The 16127-nt window shown below is 43.6% G+C and overlaps 1 protein-coding gene across 1 annotated transcript in view; it reads right to left on the bottom strand.

Moving 5' to 3' along the window:
• LOC119399029 (exonuclease mut-7 homolog) overlaps positions 1 to 16127 on the bottom strand; it is a 75184-nt gene that overhangs the window by 24397 nt on the left and 34660 nt on the right. The window contains exons 15-17 of the mRNA XM_049412111.1: positions 11323 to 11520; positions 7033 to 7106; positions 2643 to 2747 (exon numbers count right to left, since the gene is read on the bottom strand). Coding sequence (XP_049268068.1) covers positions 2643 to 2747; positions 7033 to 7106; positions 11323 to 11520 — 377 coding nt within the window. The remainder of the gene's footprint in view (positions 1 to 2642; positions 2748 to 7032; positions 7107 to 11322; positions 11521 to 16127) is intronic.

A 16127-nucleotide genomic window follows, 5' to 3' on the forward strand; every position in this document is an offset into this window, starting at 1 on the left:
GTAAGCACGCAAAGCAGCTATGCGTGCCTCCCATAAGTTAAGGAGGTGCCTGTAGGGCGCAGGCTTTTGAGGTACTTTCGCTCTCAGCGCTGTCTCTCTTTTCTCGTGCCGACGAGCGCACTGGAAGCTACATAGGGAGGGATGGCACGGGGGAAAGAAGTTACGTCAGCGCGCGTCATGAAACGCGATCGCTCTCCCGCTGTGATTCGCGTGCGCGAGTGCGGCTACCATGCACTGAGGAGTGCGACGCCGGCAAGTGGCGGCACCCCGAGGCAAGAAGCGCATCTGATCCGAACGCCGCTCTCGATTTACGTCGGCTATCGGCCAATAAGCATGCTATGTCTCTTGCGACGTAAACTGGCAGATCCGCGACGTCAACGTGCAGACGCCCCGCCCACCGACGAGAGTGAGAACTGGCCACTGTTTGAAAAGAGGGTGCCTGGGGAAACGGCAACTTCGCGCTCCGCTTGTGGCCTTTACGCGACGCGCACGACTGTAATATTTGGCAGAGCAGTTCATAGCCGTGTCAGCTTTCCACAGGGTGTATTTTTTCAACAAGCCCAAGGGGTGCTTCATGACCCCTTTAATGAAGTCACTCGATCGTTACTCGGAAAAGTGCTGCAGAGCGCCTTCAAGTTCACAAGCACAATGCAAAGTTGAAATAAAGTAGTTGAGCTGCTGCCAACGGCTAACCCCTGATGACATCAAGCAGATTTCCACACAGAGCTGCCACTGCATATATTACCAGTCAGCTGCACTCAACGCATTTTATTCGCCGACAAGGCTCAAACCGCTCACAACGATGCGCCGCTGTCGGCGACGGTGCTGCCACCTATAGGTCGATCTCGCGGCCAATAGCTTAATCGGGCCCCGTGCGCATCGCCTTCTCAATTGCTAGCCTCAGCGACACGGACGCTGACACCGGTATTTCTGCGAAGCGGGCTCTTTAACGCTGTCGTGTTAAAATAGGGAGCCGGCCAGGACACACAAAAACACATTCATTCAGGCGTGAAGCGCGGACGGCGAATCGGCGACGAATGGCCTTGAACCGACGAGCTTCGTCGGAGAGCGCGGTGAGAGTGACGCGCGCATTCTTCCTTCTCCGCTAGCGGACTCTCACGACAGAGGGCGTGTGAGCGTTGTGCCCGATTTCGTGACTTTATTAGGACGCCCGAGCGAGCGCAGCCTCCTCCGAGCCTCCTCAAGAATTCTTGCTCCGTGAGCAAAACACAACGGGCAGATGGTGTTTTGTTTATTTCTGTTCTAGTGTACGTGTTTGCATGTCTTATTTTATGACGTTATTTGAGATTTCTCAAGAGTAGGATGAGTTATGTACGCATGGTTACCTGGTTACCGAACACTACACGGGGGGCAAAGACTTTCTAAAACAACTCACAGTAAGCTGTACAGTTTGTAGTGAGTAAAAATGCAATATAATTAACAGCAGGTTAAACTACATTCTACAACTGAGCTTAGTGTTGGAAAAGCCTTTTCTCTTATGCCTGTTGCATGTGCCTAGTGTTTTAGTGTGCCAATCATGTCATTCAAAGGTAGCTTTAGAAATATATTACAAAATTTGTAGATGTTATCGGGTCTCACAACTGAATAAAAAATCTGGGCTCCATCCCAGCATGTTGCCACCAAAAGCAATTTTGAGGTACACTAAGGTGTCTTTAGTGTGCACAAACCAATTTGCATACACTAATTCTAAATCTCCCCACTAACTCCTCAGGGAGAGCCCTGCTCTTGTTATACTATACATGACTCTGGTGTCATGACTGCACCATATTAATGGTGCAATCATGACACCAGATTAAAGAAAAGACTACACGCACTCTGTTATTTTTAACTCCTTGCTTTAATGCTAGTTGCCACTAAGTATCTCACCTCTCTGAGCTACATATGCAAGAACATGTGACTGAATAAATTACTGACATGTAGTATTGCAAACTAAGACTATAAAGCTGCCAAAGATAGACCTATGCCAAGCTACAGGTAAGTGCAAAAGGGAGGGCATGGGGGCAAATGACTCACCATTAAAAACATTGCAGAGACGGAGCCTGATAGTAGTGCACAGAAAACAAGACTTCACCCAACCAGCAGCCTCAAGCCATACGTTTGAAATCAACGCACAGCTTAAGTCGGGAGTCTCACACATGCAGGTACACATGCAGAGCCCAACTAACATCACAGCCAGTGAGCCTTTCACCATGCTGCATCGTGATGTCAATCCTGTCATTCCAGCACTTGAAACTATTAACTGCAACAGCTGTCCCACTTTAATCTTGCAATGAACAAATTGTTATTCTAAATATGCTAACATTCTTTTGTTCAATTGGTTGACTAGAGTTTATATATGCCAAAATCATACGTGATTACGAGGTGCACCTCAGTGGGAGACTGGATTAATGCTGAGCAACCAGAGTTCTTTAATGTACACCTAACCTTAATTAAGTACACAGGTGTTCTCCCATATTGCAGCCATCTAAATTTAGCCACCATAGCAGGGAATTGAACCCCCTAGCTTAGCAGTGCAATACTTTAGCCACTAAGCTACCACTGCAGGGGTGGGAGAAGCTGCATCCCTCAAATTAAGCATTAAGATGGTAGCACATACATTTTTAATGAAATACAAAGTTTACCCAGCGGCCACACTTGCGTGACCAACAAGTATCGGCTAACCAGGACCAGCATTCGTCATTTACCTGCTGGGCACATGGTGGCAGCGGTGTTTCCAGCTCAGGTAACTGGAGGGCATAGCGAGATAAAGAAACAAAGGGAAGGGGGGGGGGGAGGGGGCAGGAGAGGGAGAAACCATAAGGAAGGTGCATCGAGATCTTTTGCATATAGACTTTGGATTTTAAAAATTAAGCGATTCACTAGTGGCTCACAGATCACATAACACTGGAGCAGCTTCTTGAAGTAATGAAGACGACGTCATATACAGCCAACCGAGACCTAAGCTGATTCAAGGCCATCTGGTGGGCGCCCTGCCGCATCTCTGTTACTACCAGGCTCTGTACTGTTAAGCTACTGGTAATCTAATCAAAGATGCACTGTATGTGGCTCACACAGTGATGGAAGCGACATTTTGATTTCTGGAGCAGACTCTGGAGCAAAAAAAAATTGCTGGTTCAGAGCAGCTATTGGCCTTTTCGGAACAGATGCCAAAATATTCCGAACGACTTCTGGAGTTTAAAGCAACATTTAAGCATCTGATAAATATTAATATTTATTATTAAACATATTGCAGGTACAATGATCACAGCAAATTGCAAGAGACAAATATTTTGCCTATGGATGGTCATTGAACACGAAGTAAGATGAACTGTATATTTAAAATAGCAGTACTTGTGGCAGAATTGGTAGAATTGAGCTGAGCACCAAGTTATAAAAGTAACCACAATGACTTATAACTGTCGCCAAAACAGCATTTCACGTCAAAGCAATCTGTTTTCATATTTTAGAAAAAAAAAGCTACATTGAAAATTAAAAAAAGAAACAGCTAAACGAGCTGTACACTTAAAATGCCAGTTCTTGTAGCATAAAGGAGGTCAATGCTGATAAAGTGATAAATGTAATCATTAACAGATAGCAGTTGTCACAGCAGCAGTTAGTCATCAGTATGATAGCAAACTAATCTCTCACAAATTTCCCCAAAACAGACTGGAAAAACAAGCATTTCACTGAGGAAGAGTTCACAGTTTTGCAAAGCATAGAAAGCTACAGGCAAACTTTCATCTTCAAGAATGCAATGCAGGCTGGCCATTTGTTACACGTGCCTATTTCTTAACATCAGCCTGCACGTAAGCAGCAGCAATTTGAGAGTAAGAGCAAGGGAAACAGGTCAGTAGTGGGACAGTTTATTTCACTTCACGTGCGCAAAAATGATAACTGTGGATAGTTGGATGATGCAAATATGTCTGGAGAGAAGACAGCAAGTGGACCACTCAAACCTGTGGGACTATTAGACAGCTCAAAAGCACGACAGAAAGGAACGCACCAGGAGTCAGAAGCATTTCATCACAACTATATTCCGTCAGGACATCTAGGTGTCAATGAATGGTTTTACTTCCAAGAAGACTTGTCGAATAACAACAAAATGATGTGCACCACCAAACATCACCATCCCTGTCACACGGGACACACACTGAAGAACTTGGAACGTCCATTAGTTTGTAGCACTACATATCACAATACTTCCAAGCAGGAACAAACAACTGACCAGCACATTAATGCTTCTGCAAAATGCGTGTTCTTAACAGTGAGTGTGCACATAATGAACACACATACTACAGCCTTGCAGGGGCATGCACTTCTGTGAAGCACGTCAATGTTAACAATGTGTAACAATGTACACAGACATGTCTAACACTTGCCACAGAGTATACCTCTCAAATCAATCATGCACTATAAACAATGAGAACACCATAAAACCAATACTGCCTTTTAAACCACCTTGTATTTTTAACGAATATCTACTTGCAGACATCTGTGCACATCTGACAGAATGCAGTCACTATCTCAGATTCTCAAGCAGACTCTCAACACTGCAAGCAACAGCTATAATATTTTAAACTTCAACACGCTAACAATGTTATTTTCACGTCGCAGCTTAGTACATTCAATCCTGGTAGCTACTTGTGCACCCATCCCGTCTAGTCTTCTTGTGCATGGCTGTTTGCAATGCCTTTAAAAAGCAAATCTTAAATTTGTTCTTAACAGATGTACACCTTATGTTCAACAGGTGATATGTAGTATGTAGAGGCAAGTGCAATAGTTTGCTTTTAAGCTTTGCTGCTACATCTGAGAGGCATACAATGCCTCTTTCTGTGCCTGCCTCCATTGTATATAATCAGACTCTAGGCACACTACTGATCCTATATGTTAGGAAAAAGGTACGTAAAGGGACTATAAAAAAACCATTCTCCATGACGATCCTAAAGGCTCATTCAGTAAACAATGTTTTAGGTTAGGAAACACAAATTGCTTAAGGTCACGCTTGGTACTCCAAGTCACTTGGGTCCTGGCAAGACGCAATCGGTGTGTTGTTGCGTGTGCAAGCCACTTGTGTTTCCCAATACAGAGCTATATAATGAAATGTGATAAAACAAGCCTAACAGTACAAATGAATTGACCAAGTGAAATGATTTCAAACGAAGGAACATTACTGTGGGTCTATGAAACATTACTGGTATTCAGACAAGTTGTGTTGCAAATTTTTATCAATGTTTAAAAAAGAACGGTTGTTGCTCAATAAAATAAGCTGGTGTTGACCTGCAGACATAGAAGTACAACCATTGCTACAACGAACTTGAAAAGAGCTTGTGCAATGCATTTTCCAGCAAGTGTAGTACTGACACAATCACTACAGCAAATATGAAATACGCAAGTACACACCTAACTATCTTTGTTCTATCTTGGATTACCATGTGCAGGGAACATGCACAGTATATCCAAAGTTACAGCTCAGTGCACAAGTGACAGAGTGGGACTCCCATTATACCCCTAGCACTGCAAATTTCTGAAGGAAGGGCAACATTCATCAACACCCTTCACTACTCAACGTTGCTGCCCCAAAGCCTAACCAAACAGGTACCCTGAACATGCAAACAATGGCTTTGCAATAGATGCCATAAATACTCTAAACACGCCAAGCTTTCAGGTGCTTTATGAGCAAAAACAGCCTCCTGACATTTAAAGGGGTACTGACACCTTTTTTCGAAGGCGAGTGTACTCTGCCATACAAATCTCCTGTACACTTGCTCAGAGACTGCTCTGAGCAGGTGTGAAGCTCAGCAAATGCTGATAAGATATTTAATTTTGATATTAAAGTAAATTTTTCCATGGCGCACCCACCGACATCGACACTAGCTCGACGTCAGGCTACAGTACCAATTCTGGTGACTTCAGGCAGCAGTCTGGCTAGTTGCGACGACATAAGGTACCAAAACTTCCAAGACGGCCGCTTGCGTGTCACCAAAACATTCAAAATGGCCGCTTCGTCACCAACGGAGCCACGTTGCGGCAACAAGATAAGTCTAGTAACGCTGCATTGCGGAGTGGCCGTGGAAACGTCACTGTATATTGTGCGAGAACGTGACGAGAAGCTCATACAGTGTTGCAACGTCAGGGTACAGTAGGAACCGAAACTAGCTTTTAAAAACATACTGTAATTACTTCTTCAGGGTGCACTAGCGCTTAGCACTACCTTTTCTAGGGTCTTGAGGGCTTGGTCTTTCATTTGCCACAAAATAACGATAATTGAAAATTTTTGTGTCAGTACCGCTTCAAGTACTTAATGCTCAAGGAAAATCTCTAATATATCAGTTTACCCATGCGACGGGGTAGGGGTCCAGCCAAACCATTAATTTTAATGAATGTTTTGTTGCCAGCATGACCATTAAAACATTTATTTGGTGACAGTGCAGGTGTCTGCACATATTAGGACGGCTGTGTACACTACAAGAAGGGAAAAGAAACCGCCCTTATCCTTTTTAGCTCCTTTACACAAGTACCTCACAATGTCAAAGGTCACCACAAATCAAGTAAGTCTTAATATGTATGACAGCTGGACTCAAATTACTTGAAGTATGAAGCAGAACTTATATCAAAAACCAAGAATAACAAACTTTTGGTAAAACATGGTCGCTAAGAGCTCACTCTGACAGGTACAACTGGGTGCCCGTTATTGGGAACACAAGGACCATGACTTTCCAGCAATTCTTTCCATTTGATTCTACGCCATGCTCTTCACTATCCATTGTTCATAGCCACCCGATGACACTGACAGTGCAGGAGGAGCACCACTTTTATCACTGATGAAGCACAAAAATAAGTAGCGTTGGAAAAGGCAACGCTACAATATAGCGGCCCAGGGCTTTATGCCAAGTTTCTGTACATAAAGCAATTCCAAACTTAAGTTCACAAGTAAACAAGCAGTGGGTTGCACAGATTCAATCTAACATTACCCTCCCCCCCTAAATAAATTTTCATGCTTCTTCATATACATTAATCACCAACTCAACCCACTGCTTCCCACTCCACGTGAACCCAATCCAAAACCAAGAGCAGTGGACGAACCATACAAACTGCAGTCTTAATTCCTGCAGCACAGAAAAAGTCATGCAGAATATTTCTGTGCTTTATTTGTACTTTTGCACTTTCTCAGCTAAAAGTCAGAAATTCTATACAAGATAAAGGGCTTATCAGCATTTTACAGGCAGCATAACTACAAGGCTGTGAAATTAAGATACAAAGTAGAGAATCCAGATTTTTCTATTTTGTCACTGCTTATGGACTTACTATTTGGCCCATAAAATAACTGAACATTCAAAAACAATAATTTAAAAGTTAGCAGCTGCAAGTGCTGCAACAAAAGACCTTAAAGGGCCCCACATTAGGTGACATAACAAATTTTAGTTAGACAATGGAAGTTGTTGCACGCCCAATAAAGAGCATTATGCTCCAAGAATTTTTCTAATCGGTCCATTAGAAGCTGAGAAAACCAATGTTTTGAGGCGACGCAAAACCATCATGAGAGGAGGCAAGCTTTATTGAAACCCTTGCCGATCGCCCCGTGTAGCCTTCGCAAGCCAAATCCCTTCCCTCTTCGGCACGCAAGCGGGATGATCACATGACGCATACGCATGAGCACGTCATGCGCACACAATGTCACGAGCGCATGACGTGCCTGAACCAGCCTGAGCCCCCAAGACGCGAGCAGTGCTGTGGCGGCGTTCTTTGCGCTTCACCTCTGCAAGTTATGCAGAATGCGCCCTCGCCGATCACTTGGATTTCAACCTATTGCTGAGCACGAAAGCTGCAACATTTGTATGGACACGAGACTAGCGGTGTGCCACATGAACATCTAGTTAAACGCAGGAGGATAAATGAGCCTAATGAGCGCTGGAACCTGGTAGAAAATTAGTTTCATTGTAAGGGGTAGCGTCTGCACAATGCGCAAGAACACGAACACATGCGAAACTGAGGTAGATTAGTCTCGCATCTTGCTGCGATTCGCAGTAAAAATTGAAAAAAAAAAAAAAAAAAAACGCACACATTCCCTTTGTGTGTTTTATTATTACTCTCAAGTTTCATTCATCTATTCAAGCAACAAATTACACAAACTACATGTCACGTCAAATAATTATCACAGTGTCACGTGCTACTGTTGGCGACGTCACAGCACTACCGTCTACGTAGGGCCATTCATATTTAAAAATTGTAACGCTACATTAAACGAGGACAAGAAGTCCTCGTCTAAGAAGTCCTTCTTGTCCTCATCTAATGTAGCGCTACAATTTTTAAATAAGAATGTATCACCAACTAGCCCTGCAACGTGTTTTGTTAAGGGCCATTCAATCGTGCACGTCATCCCCTCATTCTTAGGGCGCGCGGCCGCAAGAAGGGCAAGCAACGTTCAGCTTGAAATTTGACGCATTTCCGCAGCACGTAGCGTTGCAAATTTTGGCAGACGTGATCGTGAACGCCCAGTGTAAGCATTGCGCTCGTCAGCTCAAAATTGCCAAACCTGGTGAGGGGCCCTTTAAGATAAAAATTATCTATGGATGCTGCCAAACATTGGCTTACCTCAGCCAAAACTAGCTTTTCTATATAACAGCATGCAAGTCAATGGAACATGTCTGAATAGTTGAGTCCCCCCCCGACCCCTATTACACCAAGGCCATGTATTTCAGTGATGTGCACCTGTGACTTGTATGGCTATACCGTGACCCTAAAGCACAATATTTTAGCGATGGCAACGGTATAGACACTCCGAGAGTCTCTCAATGGCTGCAACAATTTCACAATCACTCCAGCTGAAGAAAAGCAGAGACAATTATAAGTACCCGCTATAATATACGTGCAAAAGTTTTAGTGGTCAGATTTCTTACAGGCAAAGAAAAAACATGATAAAATGGCTGCTGGCATCTGCTACTAGTTCAAAACAGTTAGCTATGCAAAACACACCTGACAAGTGGCAGAAGAGTCACGCATATTTACAACTATCCCTAAATGCGTGGGGAGCAGAGGAATTCTAAGCAGCAAAAGGTTCCATAGAAGTATAATAGCTGAGTGCTACATAGAATGTTTGTAAGGCCCACATATCCCTGCAGCATTGTTACGCCAGTAATCTTAATCCAAGAAACATTGCAACTTAGCAAATTAATGCTATATCCAGCAAAAACTTTCTACAGCTCTTGTTCTTCAGCATCGTATGCACGCTTTTTAGCAGCACTAGTGTGCATCAGTAACAACAATTTGAAATTATGTTCGACCAACGGAAGTTTACACGGGACTGCTCGTAAAACCAGCACTATGGGAGAGCTAGTACTAATCTACCATGACCATATTGTCAGTCCTTTAGGTTTTCAGGCTTAAATCCAATATTAAATAAGAAGCAAAATATTACGTGGAAGTTGTGGCCAAGGATGCATGCAGGCTAGACCAAACTCCGAACATGTACACGTGTGGCCAGCTCTATGTACAGCACCAGCCGTGGGCATCTCTGGATGGAGTTTGAAGACTCAATATAACACGAAGCACAGTGCTGCATAAAGCAGGGTCGGGCACTGCCTAACCTGCTGAAGGATGAAAAGGTTGAGCAGAATAACTTGCAAAGGTGAAAAAATTCCTCTACCGCATAACAGGCAACATTAATTTATGAAGCAGATGATGTACCAGCAGCCACTGCTGAACAAAGTGCAAGCCACAAAATGATGTGCTCCAGCTAAGTCTGGTCCCTTACAAGCATACTGTGCATGTTGCAGCATAGTCTACTTTTTTGGAATATGACGCCATCTGTAGAGGTGGAAATGCACAGTTGGCACATGCGAAATTACCAGAGCACATGGATGCTTTCACTGCAAGTCAAAGCTAGGAAGTGACCTCTTTTGGTATTCAAGCCCATTGGAGTGGTTATAAGGTGTCATGGTAAATTTCCCCACTCCAAGCAGTCATTGCATGGTTCCTGCCCTCAAATGAATGCCAAATTGACTTCAGTTATCAACTAGGACTATGTGCATGATAGCAGGCATATTGCAGTAATTTAATGACACACCTAATGAAGAAGCACAGGTTTGAAAAAAAAAAATCAATTAGGGTTTTCCTAGTTGCATGGTCAATTTCAGCCTGAACTGGGTAACTCTGGGAGTTCGCTTCAGAAGGATGCTGATGGCATGACCATTTGTACAATCAGTATGAAGTGCATCAAAGCAGCAAAACACTGCTAAAAATATTGGTCCATAGGGACACTTTCAAAAACTTCATGTTATCATAAGGTCCTTCAGACTAAGAAAATCATTGTGTGTTCCTCAAATGAGCCCCGTCAGAAGGGCAAAAACAAGACTGTGCCTGCAATGCAGTGCAAATAATTCCAAACACAAGATTATAAGGAATGTTACAACCAAACTACCACCAATACAGTAACTATAAAGCCAAGTTTTTTGTTGGTGCATGTAATTGCATCGCCACAAATTCTGTGCATCCTTTTTCTTCACTACCGATCATGCTTCCACTCAACCACATAATTTACAAGGAAATTCTTTGCTGTATAATAGCATTATTGTTCTTGCAGAAAAAGTCAGTTGCCACCATGTATAGAGTGCCAACATCGTTAACAAAGAGCCCAACATCGACACGTACAAAAGAAAAGAGCGTGTTCATTTACCACTTAATCATCCTAGGTGAGCTAAGAATTGCTACAAGGGTGTAGTATGATGCAGTGAGCCCTGCTAGCATAATCATATTTTTCTCAATTCAAGGACAGGAGCCCTCAGAAACACTCTTCTATTTGTACTCATCAGTGGCACTTTGTTCTATTAGCCAAGTGTGTATGAGAAAAAAGTGAAAAGACCCAGCTTTGCATTCGTGGCAGCATACAACGCAGCCTGACAGTTAACAGGCTGTTTTTTCTATTTTCAGGGTGAGAGAAGAGTAGGCAGGCATTACTGCACTTGCATGACAACAAAATTTTCAGTAAGCTCCATTGCAGCCATTTACGCGCAAATCTGAGCTTGCATAATTCGTGGAGCACACTCTAAACATTCTCTATTAAAAATAAATATTAGAACATAGGAAAAGCAGCAGACATGACCACAAAGCAACAAACACGGACTTTATTAAATCCATTGCTCTGTTTGACCTGCATGTTTGAATCATGCCAGTCTAGTGTGGTCGGCCATGCCAACTTAAATAGAAAAGTAGATGCTCTTGAGATGTTTCAGATGGGAACATACAACACACACAAACAAAGGGACACACAGTGCAATGATCTTGCTGTGAAGTTCTGGCAGTATCAGGCGAAAGAAAAATGCTAGCGCTTGCCAGAGTTGGTCTTGCGACCGTTTCGCCTGTGTACCTGAGATTTGTACTTCCGCGGCCTGTCTTGGCGCAGATGAGCTCCTCCTCCCTTGGCATCTTTTGCATCTTCGATAAGCTCCCGCAAGTTTATTTGTTGAGCATCAGCCCTCTTGTAAAGTTCTTCATAAAGTTGAAGCAAGCAGAAGGCATCCAGTGCTGTTTAGAAAGCAGAGGTTCACAAGTCAAATTAACTCCATTACACAATAAATAAAACTAAAATGACTTGTTCACATTTATTTTAGCCATGAAGAGCACATTCACACAAGAAATGATGCAATAAAAATCCAGCAAAATAAATTTCAGGGTGTCTATTAACCCTTTGTATCCCAGCGTCCACATATGTGGACAAAACATATCAGTGAAGTGGGATCAGGCTAGCCAATGCATTGCCTTAAAAATCGATTTGAAATGTTGGCATTACTTCAGAATTTCATAAAAACATCTATATGTGTCCACTTCTGTGCACAAAGAGCGGTAAGTGCGCACAGAACAATGGCGTTCTTCACAAGTCGCCTGTAGAGGTGTATGCCTACATATTTTTTATAGGTTCACTCTAAATTCGTAAGATTTTTATATTATTGAGATTTATTCGAGAAAAGGAAGGGTTTATCTTGTCTTTGTGTGACTTTTGTTGCACTGTGAGCGACCAAAGTTTTGCAAGTTGAGTTGTCGCTGCGGCGTCCACGTTTGTGGACACCAGGCATAACGAGTTCGTGTAAAAAGCTGATAGAACGCCGCATGGTAGTGAGACCCGCTTCGTTGCCGTGCGGCTCTACCCAAAACATTATCAGTGATATAGCTAAACACGCCTTGTAGAAGTTATTTAGAATTTATTTGCTTTATTCTGGACGTGGATTAAGTGCTGAAGACATACATGCCATAATTTTCGAGCTGACTAGCAGAAGCAAATGATCCAATTCGGAGGGCACCGGTAATTAGCACGTTGAAGTAGAGCCATCAACAAGCAAATGCCTTATGAAAAATGCTACTGCTGATGATGAAAGCATTCAGTTTGAACGTAACCATGAACGCAATGGTAATGATGATCAACCACGATAAAGATGATGACGAACACGTTGAAGTAGAGCGGTGGGCAAGCAGATGGGCCTTGAATAGTGATAATGATGGTGATGATGAAGGCATTGAATCAGAGCCGTTAGCCATCGGCCACGTGACCCTTTATGATGATGATGATAATAATAATACTAATACTAATAATAATAATAAATAATGATGATGATGATGATGAACACGTTGAACTGATGATGGCGTTGATTATGGTAAGTAGTGATGATGATAGTGATTATTGTGTTGGAACAGAGCCGTCGGCAAGCAAAGTTCCCATGTACGATGAAGGATGATGGACCCAGTGTAACTGGTGTTCCCAGCGTCCACATATGTGGACACTTGTTTTCTTGTAGAACTAAAGCTAAAACTTGCCATGTTTTGGTTTATTCCCACTTTCGTATGTATTGTAACTGCATATACGCAAAAAAATATTCACTTGCGCAGCTGCATTGGCCATGGGATACAAAGGGTTAAGCTGACATTTCCAAAATTTCGGTCGAACAGTAAGTCTGCAACTTTTTAGTGTATATCGTTATTAGTGCACAAAAAGGAAATGCTGCTCTAACGTAAACAAGGAGAAAAGACCAATAGTGAGCTGGCAATGAGGCTTTTCAATAAGCCTTTTTCCACATGTCATATGCTGGCTTCACTGCAACATACAAGATGTGCATTGCGGTGAAGCATTAGTCCTTTGAGTGACAGATGTCGAAACATCTTTTCCTGGTTTTTAAGAGGACAAAACTCCTCCCCATCACCACCACAATCACACCATAGATCACTGGCAGGGGTTCTCAAAATGGTTTCCACGAAGGCAGTGTTATGGTTCAGCGAGTGCCGAGAATTTTACTACATACCATTTTACATTTCCCATCAACTTACACAGTTGTCATGAAATTTTCTAACAAAATGACCGACGACGACTACTATACTCATCGACAAAAATTGGTCCCGCACGGAACCGATGAAGGCTATACTCGTCATACTTGCGTTTCTTGACGCTAGATGGCCACACTTGTCCATGTTGGGACATTTGTGTCTCCGCTTTCATTTTACTGCCATTTTATTTTTCATTGTATTGCCATGCGGTGAAGCCACCTTCGAGTTATCTTTTTCTACGCGATTGGTGAAATAATGGAACCCTATTCAATTGAAAGAATGGTGTGTGTTTTATTCAGAAAAAAATAAGCTCTATAAACTGAGCAAAAAATTTTTCGGTAATTTTGGCATGTTTTTTTTTCTTTTCTTTCAGTCGTGAAAACGCTGAAGTAGAGAAATACTGCACTGCACTTTGGATTTAACAAAGCCACCATATGCCGCATACGCGCCCCGCTGCAGTCTGTGAGCAGCGAGAAACCAAACCGACATGGTAGTGGCGCTCCAGACTCGTCTTTGTGTGATTTGCAGACACACGGTGGCCACTCTGAGCACGCTAATAAGTGTAGTTTATAGCAGTGGGACGGAATCAGTTCGGTGCAGTAAGGTGCAGCGAGATAGGATTGTATTAAAATGACTCCAATGGTGCAGTTGGACCACCACTGCATTTTAGATATATTCCAGCATGAAACTTGCTGTGCCACCTGGAATGCACACATTCTCGGCATCAGAAGTGGATGCTTCCCTCATGGCATTATGCAGGAAGAGTACATTTGGCTCGCATCGAAAATCTGGAGCGTTGAAACCTTTTCTCTGCCAGCTTTGTGAAGCTGTCTACTGGGAAATACAGGGAAACTTGGACAAGCCAATGGTACAACGAAACTCATGTTTTCCTTACAAAGGCTGTTAGGTCTGGGGTAGCGTCCTTCGGGTGCGCGGCGTAGGATCCGAGGTCGTTGCATCCCACCGCTGCCACCACTGTTAGGTATGGGGTAGCGTGGCCCATCGCTACCGCCACCTTTAGGTTCCGATGTCGTCCCTCAGGCCCGCTGCTGGGAATACGCGTCGTTGCATCCCTCCTCTGGAACCGCTGTTGGGACTCGGGTTGCGTGGCCGGTGCGAACATGGGTGTGTATCGTGCTCGGAGTAGTCAGTAATGGCAAGGTGAAGAAGGAAAAGATTTTATGTACAACTATTTACATATTTTTGCTACCAGGCAACATGACTGCCAGCACGTTGGCTGGTTCGACTCCGTTCGAGTCGTTCTCCTTCTCCGATCTCCCTCTCTCCCGTTCCACGGACCGGCACGGCCTTAAATCGTCTAGCCGTCCATTGTCCTGCTGACTGTCCGCCGGTCGCAGGTGTTGGGCTCCTATCCAAGTTCTCCAAATTGCGGCGCGCTGCCAGGAGTATCAATTGCGACGAGCTGCCAGAAGCCGCACGCAGGTGTTGGCTCCTATTCAAGTTCTCTAAATTGCGACGCACTGCCAGAAGCCGCACGCAGGTGTTGGCTCCTATTCAAGTTCTCTAAATTGCGGCGCGCTGCTAGAAGTTTCAATTGCGATGCGCTGCCAGAAGCCGCACGCAGGTGTTGACGTCCTCTTCGTATTTTGACCGTCCGCCGGCCGCAGGTGTTGAACCTCCTTTACCCCGCAGGAGTTGAGCAGCCCCTCCATAGCTGGGCAGCTTTGAAGAACGACTGGCGTCAGTTGACGGGGCCGGCCGGGTGAAGACGCCGTTTTCCCCGGATTGCAGACAAAGCATGCAGGGGTTGATCCCTGCTTCCACGTTCGGTCAGGTGCTCTGGCACAACAAGGCCCATTTTCAGCATTGCACAGTGGAAGCACCACAACACATTTTGCCCCTTTGCAAGACAGAACAGAAAAATCAAACAGGCAGAGGAAGAAGCTAAGAAAGAGCCTTGTGTACAGACTGTCAATGGTGGTCCAGACAGTTCAGGATTCTGAGGTATTTTTCGAGCAGGAGAAAGAGATGTCTTGAAGCAGAAAAAAAATGGCGTTTGGTATCACTTGGAGCAGTATAACAGCACTGTACTGCGCTAACCTCCCTGTCTTTGTTTTTCTTCTCCTCCTCCTCCTCCAAGTGCAGATTTTTATTACTGATGAACAGGAAATGCTGCACTAATGTAAACAAAAAAGAAAAGATCAACAATCAGAGAGCAGCTATCGATCAGGCTGTTTTACACATGGAAGAATGCCATATCCTGGCTTCGCCCCAATATGCAAGATGTGTATCATCATTATGTGAAGCATTAACCCTTTCAGCGACATTTTTTTTGCCAAATGCGACCCACCAGAGTCAATTTTTTCAATTCCCGATTTAAATTCTTCTGACGAATCTATTTCAGAAAAAAATTGTCATTTTTTTTAGGGTGACCATAAAGTTGTGTTGTTATATACACATGGTTTATTCATGAGCAAAACCAAGATAAATTCTTAAAAAAGCTTACACGACTGTTAAAAAATGATGCATTGCAATAAACATAGTTCACATACGTACTAAAATAAGTGCATGAAGTGGCGTCAAATGGAAACACTGAGGGAGAAAAGTCTCCTTTGATCCAGACAGCATCGTCTCACCACACGCGCTTTTGAGATGTCGCTCGTTCATCAATATCTGAGTCTTAACTCGCAAGTATCTCCTCGTATGACAGGCTGACATTTAATGAATCAGATTGTGATTCAGCAGTCGAGCGGAGATTCCTCCAAATAGCCGCTCGACTCACTTTCAACAGAGCAACCGGCGCACATTTTTATAGCGCGAGCGAACTGCGTGGTAGAGCGCACTGAAGAAAACTGTGA

This window comes from Rhipicephalus sanguineus, chromosome 1, assembly GCF_013339695.2.
Source record: "Rhipicephalus sanguineus isolate Rsan-2018 chromosome 1, BIME_Rsan_1.4, whole genome shotgun sequence".
Lineage (NCBI taxonomy): Eukaryota > Metazoa > Arthropoda > Arachnida > Ixodida > Ixodidae > Rhipicephalus > Rhipicephalus sanguineus.